Source organism: Corvus kubaryi, unplaced genomic scaffold (genome assembly GCF_017639235.1).
Source record: "Corvus kubaryi isolate FWS band 111438036 unplaced genomic scaffold, C.kubaryi_AGA036_p1.0 68, whole genome shotgun sequence".
Classification (NCBI taxonomy): Eukaryota; Metazoa; Chordata; class Aves; order Passeriformes; family Corvidae; genus Corvus; species Corvus kubaryi.
In genome coordinates, this window is record NW_024582056.1 from 23388903 (window position 1) to 23412929 (window position 24027).

At 37.1% G+C, this 24027-nt stretch overlaps 1 protein-coding gene across 1 annotated transcript in view; it reads right to left on the reverse strand.

Moving 5' to 3' along the window:
• ZNF407 (zinc finger protein 407) overlaps window positions 1–24027 on the reverse strand; it is a 335350-nt gene that overhangs the window by 195693 nt on the left and 115630 nt on the right. Inside the window, exon 5 of the mRNA XM_042048657.1 lies at window positions 7454–7528. Coding sequence (XP_041904591.1) covers window positions 7454–7528 — 75 coding nt within the window. The remainder of the gene's footprint in view (window positions 1–7453; window positions 7529–24027) is intronic.

Here is a 24027-nt window from a genome sequence, read left to right on the forward strand (position 1 = left end):
TCTAAAACAGCAAGAGAAGGTGGAACAATCTGTATGAAACTGACTTATGAAGCCTCATAATTACTACTGTTTATTGAAGTAAATTTATACTGTAATATAAAGACAATGCATTATAATGCAAGCCTATACACAGAACAGTGCCATTCAAATTAACTTCCAGGATCAAAAGGTGTTTTAAGATGCACTATGCTACTGTAACTCTTTTCTTACAAAATATACTATCAATAGACAGCAGCAAACATTTCTGTATAAAACAAAAACCCAAGCTAGAACAGCCAGCTTTCTGTCCACCATCTTGGAGAAGAGAACTGGGGGACCTCATCATAGTATTCCAGGACTTAAACAGCTGCTGCAAAGAGGATAGAGGCGCTCTCTTCACAAGGAAGCACACAGAGAACACAAGGGGCATAACGTACAAGTTACACTGGGAAAAGTTTCATCTTAACAGAAAAAAAAAATTTAGTAAGAACAATCATTCACTGGAGCAACCTCCTCAGGGATGTGGCAGAGCTCTCATCACTGGGAATTTTCAATACGTAATTGGACAGAGTGCTAGGTGAACTCCTCTGGGTTCCCCTTCCCAAGAAAGGTTGGAACAGATGATCTTTGGAGTCCCCTTCTAAGCTGGGCCATATGGTCCCATAAGCTGGCTATGATTCTAGCCACCAGAGATCAGTGTAGAGCACACCATGTGGGCTCATTTTGCAGAAGATTGTCTTTACAATACAACAAGACCTCCACATTTCTACTACTTAAGTCTCAGTCAACTTTTTTTTTGAAACATTATAGCACTGTGGAGGTGATTTTAGAATTGTGTTCATGGTACTTTTCAACTCCAGAACATGTTTCTCCAACATCTTCTTTCCATCTTGAGGTGCTGAAACTTAAGTAAACCTGGACAAACAAACATTCATACTTAATGATTATGCAACTGCTTTGGCCGCAGAAAAGTAGATGGCATTATAACTTGATGCAAGAATTATGAAGTGTGTGGCTAAAAAGTAGAAAGTAAGCTTCTACCATCAGTCATAAACAGCATTTGCCACAAAATTTCTGTTTTCACTTCCAAAGTTTACAAAATACTCCTCTTGATTCTCCAGAATGGATGGAAAATATTTCATTGCAGTATGGTCAAGAGATTATGTTTCCATTTTCTTTACAGTGTTCTCAACAAATATTTTGTTGTATTACATAGACTGATAAAAGTCATTGTACCACCCAAGACATGGAACATTTCACATCCATAAATGTCACGAAGTACAACCCTCAAAGTAGTGTAACACATACTGCATAATTGTCTGGACAGCTCCCTTGCTACCAATCTCACACAAGTAAAAAGGGATCTAGAGATATTGCCATCCTGATCCTTATCCTCTTTGGCCTGCACAGTTGCCTTACACAGTGGAAGCAGCAAGCTGGGACACACAACTGGAACAACTTTCAGCTGTCTACAGCAGAGGAGGGATCAGTTTGCAGCTTACTACCTTTTGGCTGATGGCATGCAACAAGGAACTCTTTGTTTGGAAACAAACCATTGTGAAATAAAGCTGGCACTTTCAGCAACTACCCACACTGTCATCCACAGATTCACAGACAATGTTAACATACGCTTGCTAATGCAACTAATAACCTGTGCTCTAGACAGTACTTGATTGTTTATGAATGTGAGATCATAATTTATATCTTGTTATGATGCTTAAAATTAGCCAAAGGTGCTCACTGTGGGCAGCATGAATCCCTCTATCTTCTATCCATAGCAGCTAAGCCTCCACAGCAGGAAGACTCTTGCTGACTATTGAAATTTGAAAAACATCTCACATACCTACCAATTAAAATAAACTTACTTCAGATTGCCCTTCCTTCTGAACTAAATTCTAATATTGCCAGGATTTGATAGGAAGAACAAATAATGAGTAGTAATAAAATAACTTCATTCTTTTACAGCCCTTCACTTCTTACTTTTCTTTTTGAAAAGATGCTGAAGTCATCACTTGTCTTTGTGATAGCAGTCTTCAAAACTACAAATGTCTGCCTAGTCTTAATTTCTTCGTAGCAAAGCAAATGTGTATGATACATGTGCAGACAACAAGCCATGAGGAAAACTGTGAATTTTCAGCACATCTTTAACTTGCAGTACCTGAGGAATCACAGATAAACCCAATGGCTTCCTTACATTCCTTGGTCAGCCACAGACAGAGAAAAGCACTCAGGCAGCAAGTGATTATGGAGCCTGTATCTGTGGAAGCTGTTTCACAGTCTGACACAGTACAGCATCAGACAAGAGCTGAACACCAGAGAAATACTGCTTGCAAAGTTCAGGTAAGACACCAAAACACTGAAAGCTCAGTATGCATCTTGGGCAAAATTTCAGCTCCCAAACACTGCTAAAATTGAGTCCTTTCCACACACATCCTCTCATCATAAACTTCCAAACAGTAAATATTTCAAGAAAAGCTATTCCTTAGGGGTTTTCCAAAGAATGATTACATAACTCTCAAAGACCCTTTTTAAGCAAAATGCAGGAAATAATTAAGTGAAGTTTTTCATTCCTATCCAGCTAACCTAATAGTGTTAGATTTCAGTCAAAAAGCTCAAACTCACTAGCAAGAAGCAGTAAAAGGTGATAACAAAGCTTGAAGGCAAGACTCAGCACACCACCCCCTGGTATTACAGGCGGCCTCTCGTCCAGTGGATCCATATATACTGCCAGTGCCTCTAACTGGAAACCCTTCTGTGAGACAGCCACATACAGAACTCATTCCTTCAGAAAATGAGCAAGCTATTACAAAATGATTGCATACTAACCCTTACCCTCTTGGCCTGCATGGTTGATTTATACAGTGGAAACAGAAAGCTGGGACATACGATTGGAACACCTTACTTGTGTATGGATGTACGGCCCATCACTTTGTGACTTTCGCCACTTGTTTACCCAAAATTTGCTGTAACATCAAACTGGGTCTTTTTATTTTGCAGCTTCAGGGTAGCATAACCCAAAACAGGCATATCAAACAGTTACTATCACAGATTTCTCTACTCAAAAGAAGAAAAATGCTTCAGAAGAACAATTAACAGTTCAATTAAACAAAAGAGGGTTGCACTGATGGACTTGATACACTTCTAGTTTTACATTCAAAATGGAGATATCAGGACACAGCAGTTGATAACAAGAAAGTTTTCTAAATAATATACACAAAATCAACCCCAAATTCATTTTTCCTGGCTACTTTTCTTTCAGACCTCAACAATCGCTTCCACTGACATACCTACAGCCTTGTATATTTTATGATATTTACATATTGGTAGAATTTAATACTCAAAAATTCAGATGGGCTTATGCAAGCACATTAAACAACTGGCACCTATGAATTTCCTCTTTTTACTTCAGTTGTGTAAAAAATACACAGATTTTAGAAGTATGTTATATTCCAACATTATTTGACATAGCGTCTCAAATTTATTTAGGTTGCTATTACACAGTAGTAGGTATTTACCTATAGCTCTTGTTTGCAAGATTAAAGCACTGCACACTTTTCTCAATCAATCAAGATCATTTGAAAATCACATGATCTTCATATGATGTTACTAGCACTGTAACATTGATCCCATTCTTAAAGCACATGAAAAATATCAGGACCTTGCAAAACTGAATATATTTTTAATGACCTTTACAGGAATTGTTTTATAACTTATATTGCAATTCAGTGACTGTTTGTGCTAGCAGTAACTTTATATATTTGAATGATTCTACTTGATTCAATGGGATTACTCATGTGCAAAGTTATTTCAGAAGCAACTCATAATTTAAAATTCATAAGGAAGATGAGGTTATTAAACAACTATAAAGGCTTTTCTATGGCCTTTTCTTATGTAAAAACTTGTTTAAACAGATGTACCAGACAGAACTCTAGTTAAGAAAGTATCATATACTATAGAATGTATATTGTACAGTACTAATGGTGTCTCTAAAAAATCTTTAAAGAATAGTTATATGTATTTTTCATATAGAAAATTTCAAAACCCAGAGTTGTACCTAACAGTGAAAGAATTCAATCTCACTGATGAACGATTTAATGAATTTATATTTATTTTCTTGCTCATATTTTTATGTGTGTGTATGCATGTATCTTAAGAGTGAAAAATCTGTTTGTTCTGTGTTCTGACACAATTTACACCTAAGTAAAGTAACGATGTAACAGAAATTAGAACTTGGCACCATTAACATCACTGATGCATTCACCTTGTCCTCAACCACAGTGTCTCCTAGACACAATAAAGGTGTAGCTAAAGATTTATCCTGCCAATAAGATGTAGTTATAGGTCCCATGAAGATTACTGACACTGAAGTACCAAATATGTACTGGCCTTGGACTTAGCAGATAACATGCCAGTTTTGAGACACATTCAGGTTGACGATAAATCAGTATCACAGTTCCAATAACAGGAAAATATACCTTAGAGGAATTCTTTCTGTTAAAACATTCCACTTTTGAGTTAGCTATTAAATGGTAATGATCATAATGGACTAGGCAGTAGGGGGTTTTGTGTCTGAAATGTGCAGACATTTTACTACAAGTCTATTTTTTAAAAACGTACGTGATTTTCAACTGCACAGTATTTCCCCCTTAAACCAATTCTGTCTTTAAAAAAAAGAAAATAACCTAAACAAAAGATGTTTTAGTAGCAATCTCATTAGGAATTATAATTGTTTTCTGTATCTGCCCATGCAAACACTTACACAGCCTCCATAACTCCTCCCTTTTGTGCATAAAAAAACCCCAATAGTGATAGCTAGAGAGGGCAAGGTGCACAAGTTAAGTACTGCTTACTAAATTGTAAATGTATTTTTTTCTCTCCCTTTCAGAACTATCTCAATGCTTACCACCAGCAATTCCATTCTAAGAAGTTTGTTAAAAGGGCCTCAATTTTTCAGGGTGTATGGGTTATAACTATTTTTTCAAGCACCCTTTTGAACTTCTTTTCAATTTTCTGGTTTTGATGATAGTCATGCTGACAACTTTTTTTGGTCCATCAAATTCTGTAGTACAATTACATGAATTTACTTTTAATAAATTACCATCTTTGCATATATCAGTCAAACCATGAAGACTAAACACTTGCAAATAAAATGCATTATTAATTTAATTGTCACAGCCTATTTAGCTAGCTTCTATTAGTATTTGCCATAATATGCAATGTATCAGAGAGCAGAATCAAATTCAAAACATAAAGAATAAACTGATTATATTGTCCTAGAGAAATTAAAAAATAGCAAGCTTGCAAAATTATACTCAAGGCATTAATGTTTTACATAGGTAAGAAAACTATGTAACTTAATTTATTATATGTTTATGCCCAAAGTGATGGTTTAACATGCTGAAGAAGGATTTCTTTGGTTCCTAAAGCCATTAAAAGGCATTAAACTTTCTCGTAACAGGAGAGGAAAGGTGGAATGGAAAGCAATGGTGGTTTGGTATTTACTGCAGTAGGTCACGTGGCTTAAACATCCCCCATTCCCAGCGAGGGACTGCTACTAGAAATTTATATTGTTGTTGTAGCTCTGCCACTACTGTTTGATGCTGCTCTACATTAAGCTGAAGTGCCACCTAAAAAGGTATTGTGGAAAAGAAATACTCAAAAGATGGATGAAGAAATTGCAAAAGAAGAGGGCATGAAGTCACTCCAATTCCACTTGCCTATGCTGGCCCGGGGGCAAAGCCTCCCCAGCCGTGCCAGCAGATGGGGCAGGGAGGCTGCAGGCCTCAGCAGGGCTCCTCTGCTCCTTGGGCAGCCGGGGCCTGTGAACCTGCCATCCTCCTCCTCCTCCTCCCTCCTCATGCCATGCTGGCCGGCCAGCCAGAAAGCCTTGAAGAAATACGAGAAGAAATGGAGAAAACGGCCACAGCCAGAAGGCTTTCAAAACAAAACACGCAAAGAAAAGCCAGCAACAACTGATTTAGTTTATAGCATCCTGCTTGTTTAGGAATTCATTTCAAGATGATCATCACTAAAAATATGCCTCTCAGGCTAAGATACTATAGTTGGAAATCTATTGTATGTATCCTTCATTATTATTCACTAGGGTAATGCAAGTTATCTCTACGCTGTATTTATGATGACTGGACAGTAAGTACCCCCTTGTAAAAGAATATATTGGTATTGAATGTTTCCAGTTATAAAATAAGCCACCAGAGCAAAACACTTTTTGTAACTGTTGTGCTTATGACAAGAGATAACCAACATAAACTTAAATATGATATCTACTTTGATGAAACTGTAATTGTTTTTTCAATGCATTGTTCTGTATTTTAGATTAAACAGAATATCTCAAAACTCTTAAATAATCACGTGTTAGGGAAATTCTGGTTAAGCCCTTTGTAGAGGAAACCTCCTTAAAAATAAAAGCACCACCTAAATCAGTGCTTAGTCAAACTAAGATGTATATGGGTTGTTAATTTGAAACCCTACTCTTAAGTCCCTCCATGATTTAAGTGTGAAAAACTTGTGAGGAAAGGGTCTAATCGACCACCATTTCCATTGTCTTTACCAAGAAATGAACATGGCCCAGAAAGAGCTTTGCTGGGTTCTCCCACAGCTCCTATCATTTATTCTCCTCTTTTTTCATATCAAAACCAGAAAATACTCTTTATTTATGAAAGCCTAGCCCAGAAGAATGAGTTACAAGGCAGTAACACTAGAAACAGTATCACGTATCCAGCAAAGAACACCTCCTTCTACCTATGCTGAACGAGAATATGTGATCCTTTGGCTATCCAGAACACATCAATTTTCTAGCTGCCCCAAAGATTCAATGAAATAGCAATAGCTAAGTCACAATGTGCCAAATAAATCTGAAGCAAAATCTGTTTATCTGCAAACACAGTGCCATTGAGTTTGTAAAACACATTTATATTTTAAACCACATAAAAAAAAAAACTGCTTGCAAACGAAGTTGGAGAATAAGTACCTGTGTACAGATTGAAAAATTAAATTCATTCATTTTGAAAATAGTCAAAACGCCAAATCTCCCTTCCCAAGAACATTTGAGGAAATTTTCTTTTTGATTCCCCTGTGGCTTTGACCTCTTAGAAAGTCATTTTATAAACCTATGAGCATCAAGGTCAGGAGGAAAAGAACAAAAAAGGAAAAAAAAAAACCCAAACATTTGATTTTGTACTGAGAGTGACATTTACAGCTATGGAAGTTTTGAGAAAATAATGCCACCTGTCAAAAAAAGCCCCAAAAGGTGCAAATCCTGCACCTTTCACATGGAATTTCTTTCTACAGACATGTCATAAGCACCACGACATCAGAGAACTTAAGCATGTTGGATCTCTCTTGGAGTTGAGGTAAAAATCCAGATGACTTCACTGTGGGTAAGTTAAATATTAGAAGAGGTCTCCACATACAGATTGTATAAGATACAGTGAAAAAGAATTTTAAAGTGGTTTACCTTTCTTTGGGTGTGCCAACTCCATGTTTGCCCAGTAAATGAGTATTCAAATGCTTCTTCATCACAAATGCCACCCTGTCAAACAAACAGCAAATGAGAAAGATCATTTTATTAAGCCTTTTCTTTTTTTTAATACAGTATTTTTCTGTTTAGAGCATGCACTTGAACACATTTCATTAAAGGTAGACTTTAAAAAACCCCTCCTCTGCTAGAGTGTGACTTAGATAGGGAGTTCATTCTGTAACAACAGGCTTCCTTCATTTTGCAGTCCCTTGGCTTTTTCTCTCACAAGTCCCAACCACACATCATTGGTCAAAAACCAGAAAACCTGTTTCTGGTTCCCTTTGCAAATTAGAACATCTCACACATTATACTGATAATATAGTCTGTTGTACCCAAATAACATTGTCTCATGTTATAACCTAATACAGTTTTAGTTACACCTTTGAATTTATTTAAACCTAATGGGCCCATCCTGCAACCTTTCTTCATTCAAGTAGTTCCATTGTTTTTAATGAGAAACATGAAAAAACAGCAAGATAAGATGCTTTAATCACTGCTTACGCCTGGTCAAACTTCACTGTATTAATTATTTAAAGAGAAATACATAGAAACAAATTAATAGCCTTAGTTATTTTATAGCCTTGTGAAAAAAAAGGATGAAAAACGTGAAGCACATGTTCATGAATACACTATGAGAAGGAATATTGTTCAAACTGGCAAGACATTTGTCAAAGGTCCAACGGCAGCAACAAAATACATACTACCTGGCATCATGTTTCTACCAAACCAAACACAGATAATTTACTTTAATTTTGGTGACATACATAATGAAACAGATAGAAGCCTACCAAGTACTACTCTTCCGCTGATAAGACAATAACATCAATTTAATTATGTCATGTGACTGCTTCAAACAATTTAGATATCAGACTGAAGCTTCAAACTAAAATGGTTCTCTCGATAAGCAAAAATTTTACTGCTGCAACTTTCAGTGTGAAAAGGGCTTGCAAACATTTTTGTTAATTATGTATTACAGCTGTCCTTCATAAAGTTAATTACTAATAGCTGAAAGGCAATAGAGTCTACTTGCATATGTACATGAAAGGCATGACATATGCAAAAATATGATTTTAATTAGCATTCCATGATATGAAGGGCTACAAATCAAACTGGCATGTTATAAGATTTTTAACATTAAACGCTGAATTCGTCTGGACGTGTTTGCAGTAATGGACAATGGAAGGACTGTAAAACACCAGCACTATGGGGTGTAAGAGCCACAAAAGCAAAGACACAGTACTTTTCCTTTACAATTATGTTAATGTAGCTTTTCTGTGTCTGATCTTTTTTGGGCACTTGCACATTATTACAGAGAATCTCTCTTGTGCATCCCTTAAGGTCTAAGATTATAATACTGCCTTATTTAAATGATATAAATTTCCCTATTTTTTTTACAAAAATACATTAAAAAAGTATCTTAAATACTTTTCCCTACACGACTTATAACTATGGCATCATAACCATTACAACTGTGAATATTATATTACACCGTTACCATCATTACTATGCAAGTGTCATCAGAATTACTGTACATAGGGAAAATATTTGTAACAAAATAAAAAAACGTGTTCTAATAAAAGCGTAAGGCATACAAAATGTACTGCCCTCGCTTTTCGACAGAAATAGTATTTCCACACAGCTGCGAAAGGTACCAAACGTATTTTCATTTAGTAATACCTGCATTTCCTGTTACAAACTTCCATTATCCCCCTTCTCGAAAAGAAAAATAAACTCAATGATATTACTGTTAAAGGGCAATGTGCAATCAGAGTTGTAAAGGGATACTTTGCTATTTACATGGAATATAAAGATTCCAACCAGCTATACAATATTTGAAGGGAAGTGCTTTTTGGTTTCTGAGCCCGTTTAGTTGAAGCCTCCAAATGAAGCCCTTTCATATAGCACACAACTGCAGGGGGTACATATAGACATACCTTCCTGAAAAATCAAAGGCCTTGGTAATAACATGAAGCAATTAATCTCACATTCTGCCTCCTCTCTGTTCTATCTACGTTCTAGCAACCATTTTGCCGCTGTTACACAGCACAAATAAAATGAACCCTGATTCAGTCTGCACCTCAGCACCTACTAACATTTTAAGCTTTTAATGTAAGACTTGAAGACTTCAGACTTGAGGAGGGGAGAATACCTCTGCGCAAGTCTGGAGCGCTCAGCATAGCTCAGGGGCAGCTTCCCACCTTACAGAGTCAGACCTTAAAAATAAAAGCAGAGTTGCTATTTTCATAAGAAATTGAGAAAGATGAAAAAGAATTATCAACAGAGACAGCCATTATTAAAACAAGGGGCAAAGTCTAAACAACCTTGTTTGGATGCTGAATTTGAGGACCACCCATTAAAACAAACAAACAAACCAACCCACAAAGAGAGACAAGTGGGAACTATTTGGTTTTGTTTACTAAATCCTGCCGGTGATTTTCAGAGTGGTGGTAGCAGTGTTTGCTGGCTTTACAAAACAAATGCAAACATGTTTTCCATACATTCAGTAACTCTAGGTTTCTAAGCAATTACTAGTTTAGTAGTCAAAAAATAATAGGTTTATCTGTGCTATTTACCTCTACTGAGGTAAATCAGTTATTCCCAAGCTACTGCTACGATTGAAGTGATAGACATGACTTAGCCTTGGCCTTTTAAATTAAGCTTAAGGGAAGTTTGACTGGCACCTATAAGGACTCACTGAGTGAATGCTTTCAAGATACATTGCACTGATACATCTTCAAATCAAAAGAAATCTTTCCATCAGCAATTGCTAAGCACCAATTCAGGCTTCACCAAATTTCTCATTTCTTGTTTTTAATTCTAGTGGAAATATAAACATTCAAATGCTAAAAGCTAACTAGTTTCACAAACACATCAAAAGAGAGTAGAAAAAACCTGTAATTGCATTACTCCACTGTTTCAGATACATGCAAACCAGGCCATACTAGAGGCCTGGAACCAGTTTTACAAACTCTTATCTGGACAAATTCATCCTCAACCCACATGCAGACAAGAAGTCACAGCCCAGCTGCTCTCCTGCAGGTCAAGTCTCAGGCAGACATGTCTAGCCTATACATCCAAGTCATGGTCACTGGGAGTTCCCTTCATTTGGTAGGAAGACTACTAGAAGCCTCCTCTTAAAGTGGAACAAAGTGAGTAGGCAGGATTTCTTTTGCTGGCAGTAGCATTATGTTGGGTTAACTTTTTTAGTGATTTTCAACTACTCTGGTTCCAAACCAGCGATACCCTTGGTCATATGCTCTATGTTCAAACTACAGGATAAATTAAAGACAAGCTGAAAAATTACACAGAACTTTAGAATAGCATCCTCATTCCCTATAGACAACATTTTGCACACAAACTATAAATAAAAATTACTTTAAATCATAAATATATGAGCACCTTTCCCAAAATAAGTTTTCAGAATATTCTGGTTTCAGTTTAGAAGAGTTGTGGCTTTGTAGGAACGTGACCATCCATATTCCATGGCAATCTTCAAACAGTACTTGGACTCTCTCTCAGAACGTCTGTAACTGATTTAGGAGCCTCTACAGACTTGTCTTCAGTTATAAAAGCGCATTTTAAAGTACAAAAGAAACAAAGGGACTTCTAATTCTGGGAATAAAGAAACATATTGGACAATCTTTACTTCCACTTTTTATTCTAGTGTAATACAAATTCTTCAGCATGTACAATGTTTATCATCACAGTACCCAAGGAATATGAATAATCTGTCATGTATTGTCTGTTCTCTATTTTCTCTGTGGGGAGAGAACTGTTCTCTGTGACGTATCTTGCTTTGAGAGGGCAAAAGATTCTAAGTTTTATTATGTTTTGAATCCATAATAGCTCTTTCCTTTTTAATAAGTACATCACTGGGTTAGTGAAAAGCCTAAAAAAAAAAAAACCAACCCAAAACCAAAACCAACAAACAACACACACACACACACCCCCACCAAAACAAGCATTCTGGCCCATAAAGTCACGAAACCTCTTATTTCCTGTGTGTTTACCAAGTGCTCAGCCGTGGCCTAGTTCCAAGGAAGGCACTACATCTTACCTCTACCAGAAAGTCACTTGAAGCCATGGTGACAAACCAGTCATCTTCTAACAACACTAATTGTTGAGGAGGACCAGCATAGGAATTTGTTTCTGTGGGACTCTACAAACAAGGTATCCAGCAGCTGAAGAGCAATTTTAAATCACTTCTCAGTGGATACATAGCTGTCTGCAACTGCTCTTGAAGAATTTATCTTACAGACAACAATGTTCAATGACAGCAGAAAAGTCCAGGAGAATAACAATGAATATCTAGCCTTTATTCATATTCTCAATATCTTTTACATCTCCTTTAAACTGTCCAAAACCTCTTTATACACAAATTTAACTCTGATAATACAGGTAAGCTACTGCATGACCCAAGTACATAGGATGTTTCAAAAAGCTGCTTGAGAGGCTCAAAAAAAAAAAAAATCAAACCCATAAAGAAATCTAAGAGAAGCAGAAAATAATGCTATTATTTAAAAAATATTTGTATTTAGTGCTTTGTATTAGCATAGGTTTCAGGCACAGAGAAAGGACAGAACATTTTACCATTTTGGATGAATCAGCTGGGAGATCTGACAGCATCAAGGAATAATAAAAAAAGGATCTCAAACTTTTATATACCATCACAGAATACAATGAAATAATACATTATCCTGTTCACATCAGGTTTTGTTTTCCATGATCTGTACTTGAATTTCTGTCCTTGTATCTTCAAACAAGGCAAGAAAACAGAAAATCAAGGCAAGCTTCTCAGATCATGCCAAGATGGGGGACTGGGATATGTTCAGGAAAGTAAATAACAATGTGAAATCTATGGTTCTTACTACCTTAACGAAGCATTCTTGTTCTTACTGTGTCTTTAAAAGCACTGGAAACCCTAAACATTTGTAGATGAACATGTGGTTCACATGGAGCCATGTCAATAGGGATAGCAACCAGTAGGAGAGAGAAATAGTTCATTTTCTCAAAAATTACCAGGACCCGCATGTATTTCAGAATGTTCAATAAAGCTTGCATATGTAATTACAGATTTTTGCATGCACTTGAGTTGTGCATGTTCTACCCATAAAGTAAAACTTCACATATTCAAATCAGCACTCAGTAAGATAGTATTTAAACAGTCTACATGAACTAAAAAACTTCAAGGTTTTAAATTCCCCAAATTATATCAAAAGTTGCTACCCAAATCTCATGTCTCCATCAGGATTTTGTATTCATCAGGTTAACTTCAGAAACAGGAGCACAGAGGAAAATGCAGAACTGCCCAGAAAGCAGTGGCTTTCTATGAACAAGTAAGCTTTCCTTTCCATGCATCAAAAGTCTAAATTCCTCAGAATTTCTTCAAGTCCATCATTTGTGGATGTTTGCCGATTCTGAAGGGTCCAGACTGGGGCTCTGATAATTCTCTTGCATGACTGCGCGCAAGGGACTCAATTTAAAAGAAAGTATCTGGCAGGGCAGAGTCTGGTGTGGAAGATATCCAGTAGTGTGAAAGGCTTCATGCCCTTTGTGACAAGATGTCAGGTTCAAGTAAATATCTGGCAGGGCGAAGTCTAATGTGGAAAACATCCAAATATCTGAAAAACTTCATGTCCTCTGTGACAGGACGTCAAGTCCTAGAACTCTTCATAGGAAAGATGGGGTTTTCTCCAGACTCATCTACTAGCCAAATGAAGCAAGTCTTATTACTTCTAAATAACAGCAATGGTTATTCTTCATAAGTTAAAAAAAAAACCAGTAACATTTCGAAAGGTTACCAAGTCATGCATGATCACGCTGTCTGCGATGCTGAGAGTGCTGTGACACGCTGCCTTCTACTCCCTGCTGACCCCATCTGTCAAAGAAGGATATGGCTGCTTTATGCTCCACCCTCACCAACACTGGCAATTAAACCGGGAAGCAAAACACATCCATGCATCCACACCTCCAAGTGTGAATAACTTGGCAGACTGGAAGATTCAAACCTTTCCTCTTGAAAAGAGAAACCAAAAGAGGTAAATGAAAACAACTTTGCCATCACTAACAAGACAAGAAGCCAGGTTACCATGGGGAAGATACGGTAATTCATGGAACCTAAACATCAAAATAACTTTTGAATTTCTGAGAACTATCGGCTTTTCTGCTTCAAGTTTGCGTGGTTTTTAGGGTGTTATTTGGTTTTGAGGGGTTTTTTTTACAATTTTCCATGCAACAATCAGGTATGTCTCTTAATTTTTATTAGCTTCTTTTCCATGGAGAAGTTTTGCTACTGAAGTTTAAAACCCAACATTTTCAAGTGGTTTTTATGTTACTATGAAATCATCAGTGCAATGACTACAACCTCTCCTAAAAATACCTCATCCCTCTTTTACTGTTACTTGTAACAAGCCAGCAATGAAGCCAAGCTACCCAATGGAAAAAAAATAAAGAGAGAAGGCAACAACTTGTATTATTGGAACACCTGTGCACAGCTTGTACCCAAGGTAGACTTGAGTATCACAGCAGCTACTGTTCTGCCTTGCTTTGAACAAGATGACAGACAACAGGATTGTCAATGTGCTGTTCAATGACCTGCATCAATCTCAAGAATAATTTACTGCTATATCACACAGATCATTATGGATGAGCTGCGCGCTATCAATCAATCAATCGACTGTGTTGTTCCTGCATATTCCTGCATCTATCAACCAGAAGAGAGAGACATCCCTCAACATACTCTTGTTGCTCTCTGCCACCAATCTACAATGCTCAAGATAGGAAAAAATTATTAGCCCCATGGCCACAAAGTAGTAGCAATAGGCACAATTACCTCCCCTTACATACTCTGGCAGAAGAGACCTGGGTACAAAGAAAGAGCAAACTAAATAAAACAGAAAACATCCTCTACTGTTCCACTTAAGCTTATCTTACCATCCAAAGTTGTTGAGTCTTCTCACCATCCCACTTTTAAGCTATAGATAGATAGATAGATATAGATATATATTTATAATATAAACCATCCAGGACAGAAATTCAGTCTGTTATTGCAAGGACTGTGGCAAAAAAAAAAAAAAAGAATTCACTGGCAGTATTTGTATTATTTCCTCCCCCATGGGGGAACTCATTTACCTGTGTGCCTCACCTGAAGTTACTTATTTTGTAACTGAAATCAAAAAGGTTTCCGGTAAGTTAGCTAAAGGTCCATTCTATACTTTTTTATTTTGAAGGTATTGTGTAGTGGCGTTTTATTTTAAATACAAAAAGTACCCTTCAATAGCAGCTGCAGGAATAAGCCACATCCAGCCAGTGATAATTGTTATTAACACAAAAATGGGCAGAAACTTAAAAGTGGAACTGGGAACTTTTATATTTGGAGACACAATAACAAAGTGATAACTGTAAGTTAACAAATGGCACTCTTTGTTTGCTTAAAGAGAAAACTTAAAATAGCTAAACAGTGGCAAAAACTTTAAAGTCAGGTGTTCCCTCTGTCAGAAAATCACCTTACAAATATATGAGAAAATTAGTACCACTACAAGAAATGTTTGTTTTAATATTCAGAGCAGTTAATGAATGTTAAGTGATAATGGTAGACAGCAGTAGTATGTAATTAGATTTCTAAACACATCTTACCAAATCACTCCTAAGCTAAAAGAATCACATGTTCTATTAATTTTCATTGGTTATTGAGCATCTGTAACTGTCACCTCTAACAGGTGTTTGGTAATCTAACAGCTGCACAAAGTACTAAAAAAAAAAAAAAAAAAGAAAAAGAATCACTATGTGCTTTCTTTAGCGCTGCTATCAACCTCTCAAGTCTACCACAATGCAGAACCTCTCTTCCTAAAGTCTGAAATGCAACCCTAGACTTGGTGTTGGGAGTGCCTCGCATTTAAGAGAGGTTACCACTAACATCCAAAACCAGGACATCACCAGAAAGCACACTTGCCACGCTAAATGAGGCTGCAGAAATGTTTTATACATAAATGAATGTTTACAGTTGTAAGCACTGTGATCCAGAATAGTGCTTTACCAACCACGCCACCAAGACACGGCTTATGTCTTTTCTTTTTTCATGATCTGTATATCCAACAGTCTCTCTGGTCCCTCCCTTTTCCATTCCTTCCACTTTCTTCAGACACTGGCTTGTCCTCCTATTCGTGATCCAGTCCATTTCCTAGCATGCTCAGGACTTCAGATAGAGAATTTGATGCAGTAGGCATCAGTTGCACATATCATCATCTAGCATCTGGAAAGCAACAGCAAGATAAACAGGCTAATATTTGAAAGGAGAAATTCTTCAAAGTAGATTAAATCTTTTGGGTGAGTCAGGTGAACTACATCTCCAGGTGCCTTGAGAGGAGTTTTGAAATACTGGACTTTCTGCAGGCAGTTTGTAAAGAGCTTCCTACTGATCCCAAGGAGCAAAGTCCGTGCCTTTTGAAAGTGCAAGAAACAGACTGTAAGACTACCTCAAAATAAGGATGTTAGGATGTTCCAATGACTTTCTCCTTAAAAGAAGAATTGATAGAGCCAAACAAATATATTTAATACTTTGCTATTCCTGAATGAAAAGTCACTTTTCATGTAGCTTCTTCCTGACGGCTCAGAAATCGCACTGCAGACTGAATTACCAGCTTTATACAGAACTTCTCCAGGAAGAGCTATCTTGAGAATGAAATTCTCCTCATCAAAAGAATCTACTGTTGCCTGTCTTTAAAGGAAATCAAAACAAATCTAAAGATAGTTGATCTGTGGACTAGAAAACACACAGGGCCTGCAGTAGCAGTGCCACATACACAGCTCAGTCAATTCTGCAGCTACAGTGCCTGCGGTCTTTTGCAAAGTTGAGAGATACCAAGAAAGGAATGAGATGAATAAATTGGTCACTTTCTGATGACTGAACTGCTCAGAAGTCATATACAATCAGAAGACATACACAATTTTTATTGACAATTTCCCCACAATTTGAAATGCTGCTGGTGATAGATGGTGGCTGGAGAGAAGACTCTGCAGTCTGCTTGATCTGTGAGAGTAGTGAGAATGTTGCCCTAGGTCTTTTCTTGACATAGAAAAGCAAGTGCTGGTTGATTTGTTTATTCCTGAGACTTAAACTCAGCTGTAAAACACATCCTTTTTGCCTTACATCCAGGCATTCCACAAGACTGTTTGACTTCAGGTAGAAAGCAAAATACTTCAGAATATCTTTTTGCCAAAGTAGCTGCATAAAAATAGTAAATCTATGACAGCAAGACCTAATCTGTAACCATCAGTAGTACCATCCACATGCATAAACCTTCAACAACAGGCTGGTCAAATCAGAACTGACTGGTTCCAGCCAAAGAAATAAAAAGGCTATTGTTTGGGTCAGATGGGTTTCAGTCCACAGAAAATGCATCTGATACTTGTATCCCCATAAACACATTTCAAGCACAAGGATGGTTCTGGCTTTCCATGTCCAAGGGCTCTTAGTCCTGGCCGTTGCTGCCTCAGGGACTAAGAACCACCTAACACTGTGTCATCAGACCAACCTAACACTTGACAAGCATGTCTGATTAATGTTTGATTTTTCTTTGTTAGAAGACATCTTTATTAGAAGTTGAGCGTAAGTAAAAGCTCAGAGCTTTCAACTGGCATCTCAGGCTCTCCATATATTCCCATCACAGCCATGTCCAACTCTTCCCAAAAGTGGAGTGTTGCAACTTCCTTCTACCACAGAAGAAGGAGGCTCGCTGAAGAAAGTATTACTTTTTCTTCTTTTACTTTTTCATCTCAGAGCAAGTCATGATATGCAGACCAGACAGACTGTTATGCCTTACCGAAGTATTACAGATCTACAAAACTCTCTCAAATTATGGCACTGAACGTAGAGTATGCAGATGATATTAAGAGCAGCACAGAAGTCTATCCAAATAAGAATTCCAGGTGTAATAGTGGTGTTACTCCACCTATCCCATAAGCAGATGCTAACACCTCTCATCACTTCAGCCACATACTTAGCAGGGGAATCATTAACACTGCCAAGCACAGTCTGGTGTTTCTCAGGTTTACCTCTGATGTCCAGCAGGAGTCACTTCAGAAGCCCAAAGCCCAGGACCAAAGGGATTAAGAGTACTCACCTGAGATATAACTGTTATTGAAGCAATAAAGACAATAGAAAAGATCCCACTGAATTTAGATGGATGTTTTACACACACACACACACACACACAATCAGGCCACATTCTTGCATTCCAGTGTGGACGTTGCATGCACTTGGCATGAAGACTGTCATCAGTCTGGAAAAACCACAGGAATATAGATCAGACAAATCAGTACAGTCATAAAGATGATATCTGTGACACAGCAGAAGATGTTCTCTGGCAAAGATTACTCCAATTCCAGCCAGCATCTGAGATTAACTCTGACCATTTCTGGCCACAAATCAAACATGAGAGATATAGGAACTTCATAGGTGCCCAATGGAATTGAGAAAAAAAACATCTTTGATCTCAAGGGCCTGGATAAACCTACATACACATGCTGGGTGTACCTATGAACAAAGAAGTAAAGGAGCAATCAGTGTAGTTTCAAACAAAAGCTTATGGCATGCCATCTAAAAAAGAAAGATGAAGTGACAAAGTACCCAAACAGATGCAAGAAAAGGAATGTATATTGCTAACAGGAAAAATTACAGAACTTCAGGTTTTTTATACAAAGTGACAGCCTTGTCCTATAAAGAGACATAAACCACATCTAAAAAAAATATTATTTTTTCAGTATCTTCCTGAAATGAAGCTAAAGGGGTTTTCCTTCCAAATCCATGCTGTTATTGCAACCACAGCCCCATATAGCCTCATCTCAAGTGCCAGCATGAAACGATGGGATTCTACAGGTCCACTTTCAGTACGAGGGGAACCTGACAGCACAGGTGACACAGGTGCCAACACACACTGTGCTACTCCATTTTATTCAGTATTGCATCACATTTTGATTTTCATGAATGGGTTCCTATCAGAGCACTAGAATTTAACATGCTCACAACTGACACATGTCCAAATGCCCACCTGAATTCTCCATATTTCCGGGAGGTCACTTAGAGCTGTGGAACAGAGCATGTAACCACTGACATGCAATTCTCTGCTTAGCTTTGTAACAGGATGCAAGTAAAATGGCTCTCACACTGGATTCCAGCACACCTCCCCACTCTTGTCCCTCTCACACCCACAGGGCTTGCTGAAGGGATGAGCTGCACCAGGACAGTTTGCAGCTGAGAAAGGCCTCAAATTTTAAATAGTTTAAAAACATTCTGCAAAGATTAAATATATACAAAATGCTTTAGCATTTTATATTAATGGAAATAAGCAAACAAAAAAACTCAGCAAATCAAAGGGCTGTTCTGTTTCTTTACCATTTCTCAGATTAGCAGAACTCCTCTCAAAAAAACATTATTTATTACATGAAATGTCTGTACCTGGACAGACATAGAGACAGAAAGAGTCTGATCAGTGTGCAACTTCTATAAAACTGAATAGTAGACAATGTTATGTGCAACACATAGCTGAATGGATGGATGGAATTGATTTTATAAAGGTGTAACAAACAAAATAGTCCAAAATATTCACTGATAAACACATGCTGGGGTGGAAACAACCTATTACAAAATTACTGTAAAGATCCTCAAACTGTTCAAGGGAGAAAAAAGTCCAATTTTCCACATAACCTGAGAGCACAGAGTTTTCTGATTATAAGATCCAAGGAACCTGTAAACCCAAGGCTCTAATTTTCTTATGGCGACTGCGTAATATTTTGCAAAGTAAAATTGACTGAGATGGAAGCTATTTTGCATGGTACAGTGGCGATGGCTAACAAATGAGAGTTTTGTGAGCTGAATGTTAGTCCCCTGCCTCATCTGCCACCCCTAATGACAGCAGCCACCTGCTGTTTTATTGTCACAGCTGGAGCCGGTTCACACTCCTTGGTGCTGAGCTCTGCCCATGAGCGCCAAGCTCTCGCCTCGCCTCATTACTTTGATGAACTTTTTATGGTCAGCACCCATGAAGACCTCATCTAGGACTATACAACCTAGATCGGCTTCAGGGAGTGCTTCCAGCTAGCATGAGGTGATAATACACAGTGACACCACGGCTGCTACTGCCTGTCACTTAGGCAAGTCACTATACTTCTGGCTCTACAGGGCCCTCAACAGGTAAAATGCCATGAAATTCTCCTTTACAAGAAAGTTCACTCTCTTTCTTTTCACATTTCAATACAGAGAGATCATATCCTGCTACCAACATTTAGCTTTTCAAAGATAGATATTACAATAAAAAAATGTGTCATGCTGTTTACTGCATATAACCACAGACAAGAAATCTCTACATTCCTTGAACATAACCCTGTTGCCCTCCTAAAAAAAGAAAGCAAGCATGAAAACCATATTAAGGCTTGATTAACACCTATAAAAAAGTAATTACATGTATATTGCAAGAGAAGAACCATTTTAACTTAAAAGAGCAAAAAGCACAGAAACAAAAGTCAAGCCAGTCAAATCAAATTATTACGCAAAAGAATTCACAGTGGAGAATGATACATGTTACTTCCCTCTCACCTAAAAAACACCACACACTTAAACATCCATTAGATACGATACTTTCTGAAATCAAGGTAACAACAAAGCAAAGCCTTTTACATCTTTTTTTCTTAATCAGAACAGGCTGTTACTACTTTCTGCTAGTTTAAAAGCAAATAGAACCATCCTCTCCTTTTCAATTTTTTTTTTGTATTAACAAATACTCCAAATCTCCTGAGCCTGTATACAGTTTTAAACTTCATCAGAAATTCTTTTATTGACGCATTTAGAGCAAACTGTTTTATGCTTGATCACTGAAATTTAACCCCAGGTTTACTTTCAGCAGTAGAATAATTATTTTGGTGTCAACAGAGCTTTACATTTGCCCATATTTACATATAGCATTAAGATTAATATATGTGCTATTAATAATAATTTCATTAACATTCTGAAATCATCAAATAACATTTTGACTTTTGAATGGCTGTAGGCTATTATAAGCCTAAAAACCAGAACATTTTCAGTATTCATTGTGTAGCAATCCAGCTGATCAGTTTTGACAAATTCATGCAATGTTATAAGCCATTAAACTTCATTTAGTTTCACTTAAAAATTCCACCTAAAAATAAAAAGCAACTGTCTTTTTTGTACAGACAGTACGATTTCCAGCAGTTAACAGCTCCCAGGATCCTCCAAAAAGAAACTGCTGGAGTTTTGTTTCTTTAATTGAAATGTTTCAAAATTTATCGAGGAGTTTCTGAAATAATATTTTTGAAACCACTGACCTAGCAAGAGTTGAAAATCTCTATCATGTTACAGTGCAATTTAGCTCCTCTTGGCAAGGGACAGTGCTGCAGAGACACTGTGCTTCACATAAGACCCCTACAACAGATGGAAACTTAAAAATGTGTTGCTGAGCAGGGGTTATGTCTGCTGCATTTCTGAGAATTTACTTATACACTCACTTCTCTATTAGTGCTTTTTAAGTTCGACCTAAACTTCAGCTGAAGAGACAGAAGAAAATATGATGCAACAAAGGTTTCTGTTCTGCTAAAAGCTGAGCACCACCGAGACAGTTGTGAAGGTATTCGAGAGACCTCAAGAACACACAGAACCTTGCACAATGAGGGCCTAAAATGTATGAACAATCCCAAATATAACCAATGCAAATTTCTCTACCACTACAATTTCCAAAAGCGCTTGTCTTCCGCACAAGTTCAAGAGAACTTCCTGTGAAGCACAGTGACAGATCAATCACATCCTTTGGAGAATCCAACAACATAAGAGAAAATTGGTTTTAGAAGAAAAAGAAATTCTTTTCTTTTGACTAGATCATGTATTTGTCAAGTGCATAATTTGTAGGACTCATTTCATACCCTTAAAAATAAAACATCAAAAATACGGCTTGACCAGTGCAGGGTAAGACATTACGAAATGGACAAACTGCCTCAGTGGAACAATTAATGGTTTCAACAGAACAATCTCATAAATGGTGCCAGTAATTAAATAACAATAGCTAAGAGATTTATTCCTCTTTTTTTTTAAGCAGAAGTGTGTCAGCAGTGGTATGCCTATTGCATGCTTTGTGATATGGCACACTTAAATAATTTTAAAAGTTTCAAGCTTTTTTTTTTTATCAAACTTGAATTCATAAAGAACAACTATTATCTCGGTATTTATTGTCCTGTTATAAAGGAATTTGTTAAAGGATGCATAGCTATCCATACTAGCTGTATTTGCTCACCGTCTTACAAGAAAGTAGCCTGCATACACATATGAATATATGGAAATACGTTTCCTTTGTAACATTGGTTTGCCTTGGCATTATGACTGTGTTGTAGACTTGTATTCTAAAATATAACTTCAATTTACCCAGCACTTACAGTTCACTGGTCTGTAATTCTTAATATCCCTCTATTTTCCACCAATTTTAATTTTAGTTGCTGTTATTTAAAGTTCATTTTCCATGCCCTTTCAATTGTGACTTTTTTCCAATGTGACAACGAACCTAAGTGTCATTTCTGATGGTGACTTTCACTGGAATACAAAGGAGCCAAACTTTTTAAAAGAGAAGTTACATAAAAATCATCAGACAGTAACAAGTTGTGGTCAGTATGAAGATGAGCTGCATGTGAACAGACAGTCTGGAGGTGATGGGATTTGTATCCAATTACTAATCCCCTGAGCTATTCAGCCCTCTGAACAATAAATTTCTATAAGATGATCCCTTAACCCATCACCAGCTGGTCATGCTACTGCATTCCAACATTAATGACGAAAAGGGGAACACCTTGCACTTTCTATTTAAATCTCCACAATACAGGATACTCATGTTGGAAAGACCCCAGACTTCTTTTCTCATCTAATGCATCCTATAAAAACAGGAATAGACATATAAAATTGTTTGGCTTAATGTTAATATTCTGTCTTCTCTACTTACTCCAAGCAAACAAAGAAGCTTTCAATGTACACATTTTTCCTAGCACTGAATAGAAATAAACATCGATCCTAAAATATGGCTAAACTTCTGTGCCTGCTGTTAAAGAACAAGATATCTGTCTGAAGGATCTCAGATACTGTTGAGGAACTGTTCACCCTTTAAAAAAAATATTACCTCTGTAATGCTGCCAGTGCCAGTGTCAGGCTGGGCAATTAGCCAATTAAGTGTGAATAAGAACTGCCAAGAAACTATTTTATTTTAGCCTCAGAATATTTGTGAATCTGCAAGCTGGTGTGTTTGTGTTCATGCATCAGTGGAATCTGGTTGTTCATGCCAGGTTTTCTTATCACACTTTTCTGCCTCTTTGAACCTGCACATTCCTGCAATACAAAATGGACATCTGTCTGCTGATAATGTCAACATACTTAGGTTCACAAGGAGAGATTTTGTATAACTAGATCTAAAGTAGTCTTTGTGTTCATTACCTGACCCTGTCTGCTTACACAAGGCTAGAGGAGTGGAAGAATCCAATACTGCGAGCACCTCTAGGAGACTTTAAAGACAACAGATGTGGAAGAAATCAGCATCGATTACAATATCCCTGGCCAAATACTCTCCTAGAAATCCCATTTTTACATGTCATCTGAAGGTAATTCTCACTTCTCAAAGCAGACTGGAGTCAATGGGGTGCTGAGAGTATCCTGTTATCTCCGTAATTTATATCTCATTATGCTTTAGACTCCTGTACATCCATCTAGGAAATTCCACTTGGAAATATGAGGACAAAACACATCTCAAGCAGTCTGACCAGGGCTACAGCATAGAAAGCCTGAAGACATCATCAGATTTCTATTTTTTTCTATTCTTCTGCATTTTTTCTTTTTTTAAATTTTTTTCAGGATGGGAAGTGGGAAAGATGGTGTGCAGACCCACCAACTGCAAGCCTTTATCTTAATTCAGTCATAAAAATACAATCATTTCAAATATGGATCCTTCAACACTTGTGTTACAATCATTCAAATTTAAAACCAATGCAAAAAACGATATACACAATTTACAAATCAAAAGTGAACAGTGCCAAGTACAAATGGAAGTATGAAAAACCCTTTCATAACATTTCAGAACACAGGTATTACCTAGAATTGAAGTTACCTTCTTGAATACCTATTAGAGAATTTCACAAATCTTAACAGTACTGACAACTCGTTCAGAATTTACCATCACTTACACTAAAAACACATTCTACTTTTCAAGACATGTTTAAACAGCCTTGATGAAAATTAGTATATGTTGTAAAATTGTGAGTACGTTTACTTACTTATTTTAAGGCCAGTCAAAGTAATTACCCAATATTGCTGCCTCTAATCAGGGATTACAGAGTAAGGTTGGGTACCAGTTAGTAAAAATGTCACTGATCACAGAATCACAGAATATGCCGAGTTGGAAAGGATCCTAAAAGCCTTCAAACTCACAGTCTCTTTTATCACAGCATGACATAAATGAAGTTGTGTGAGTGAC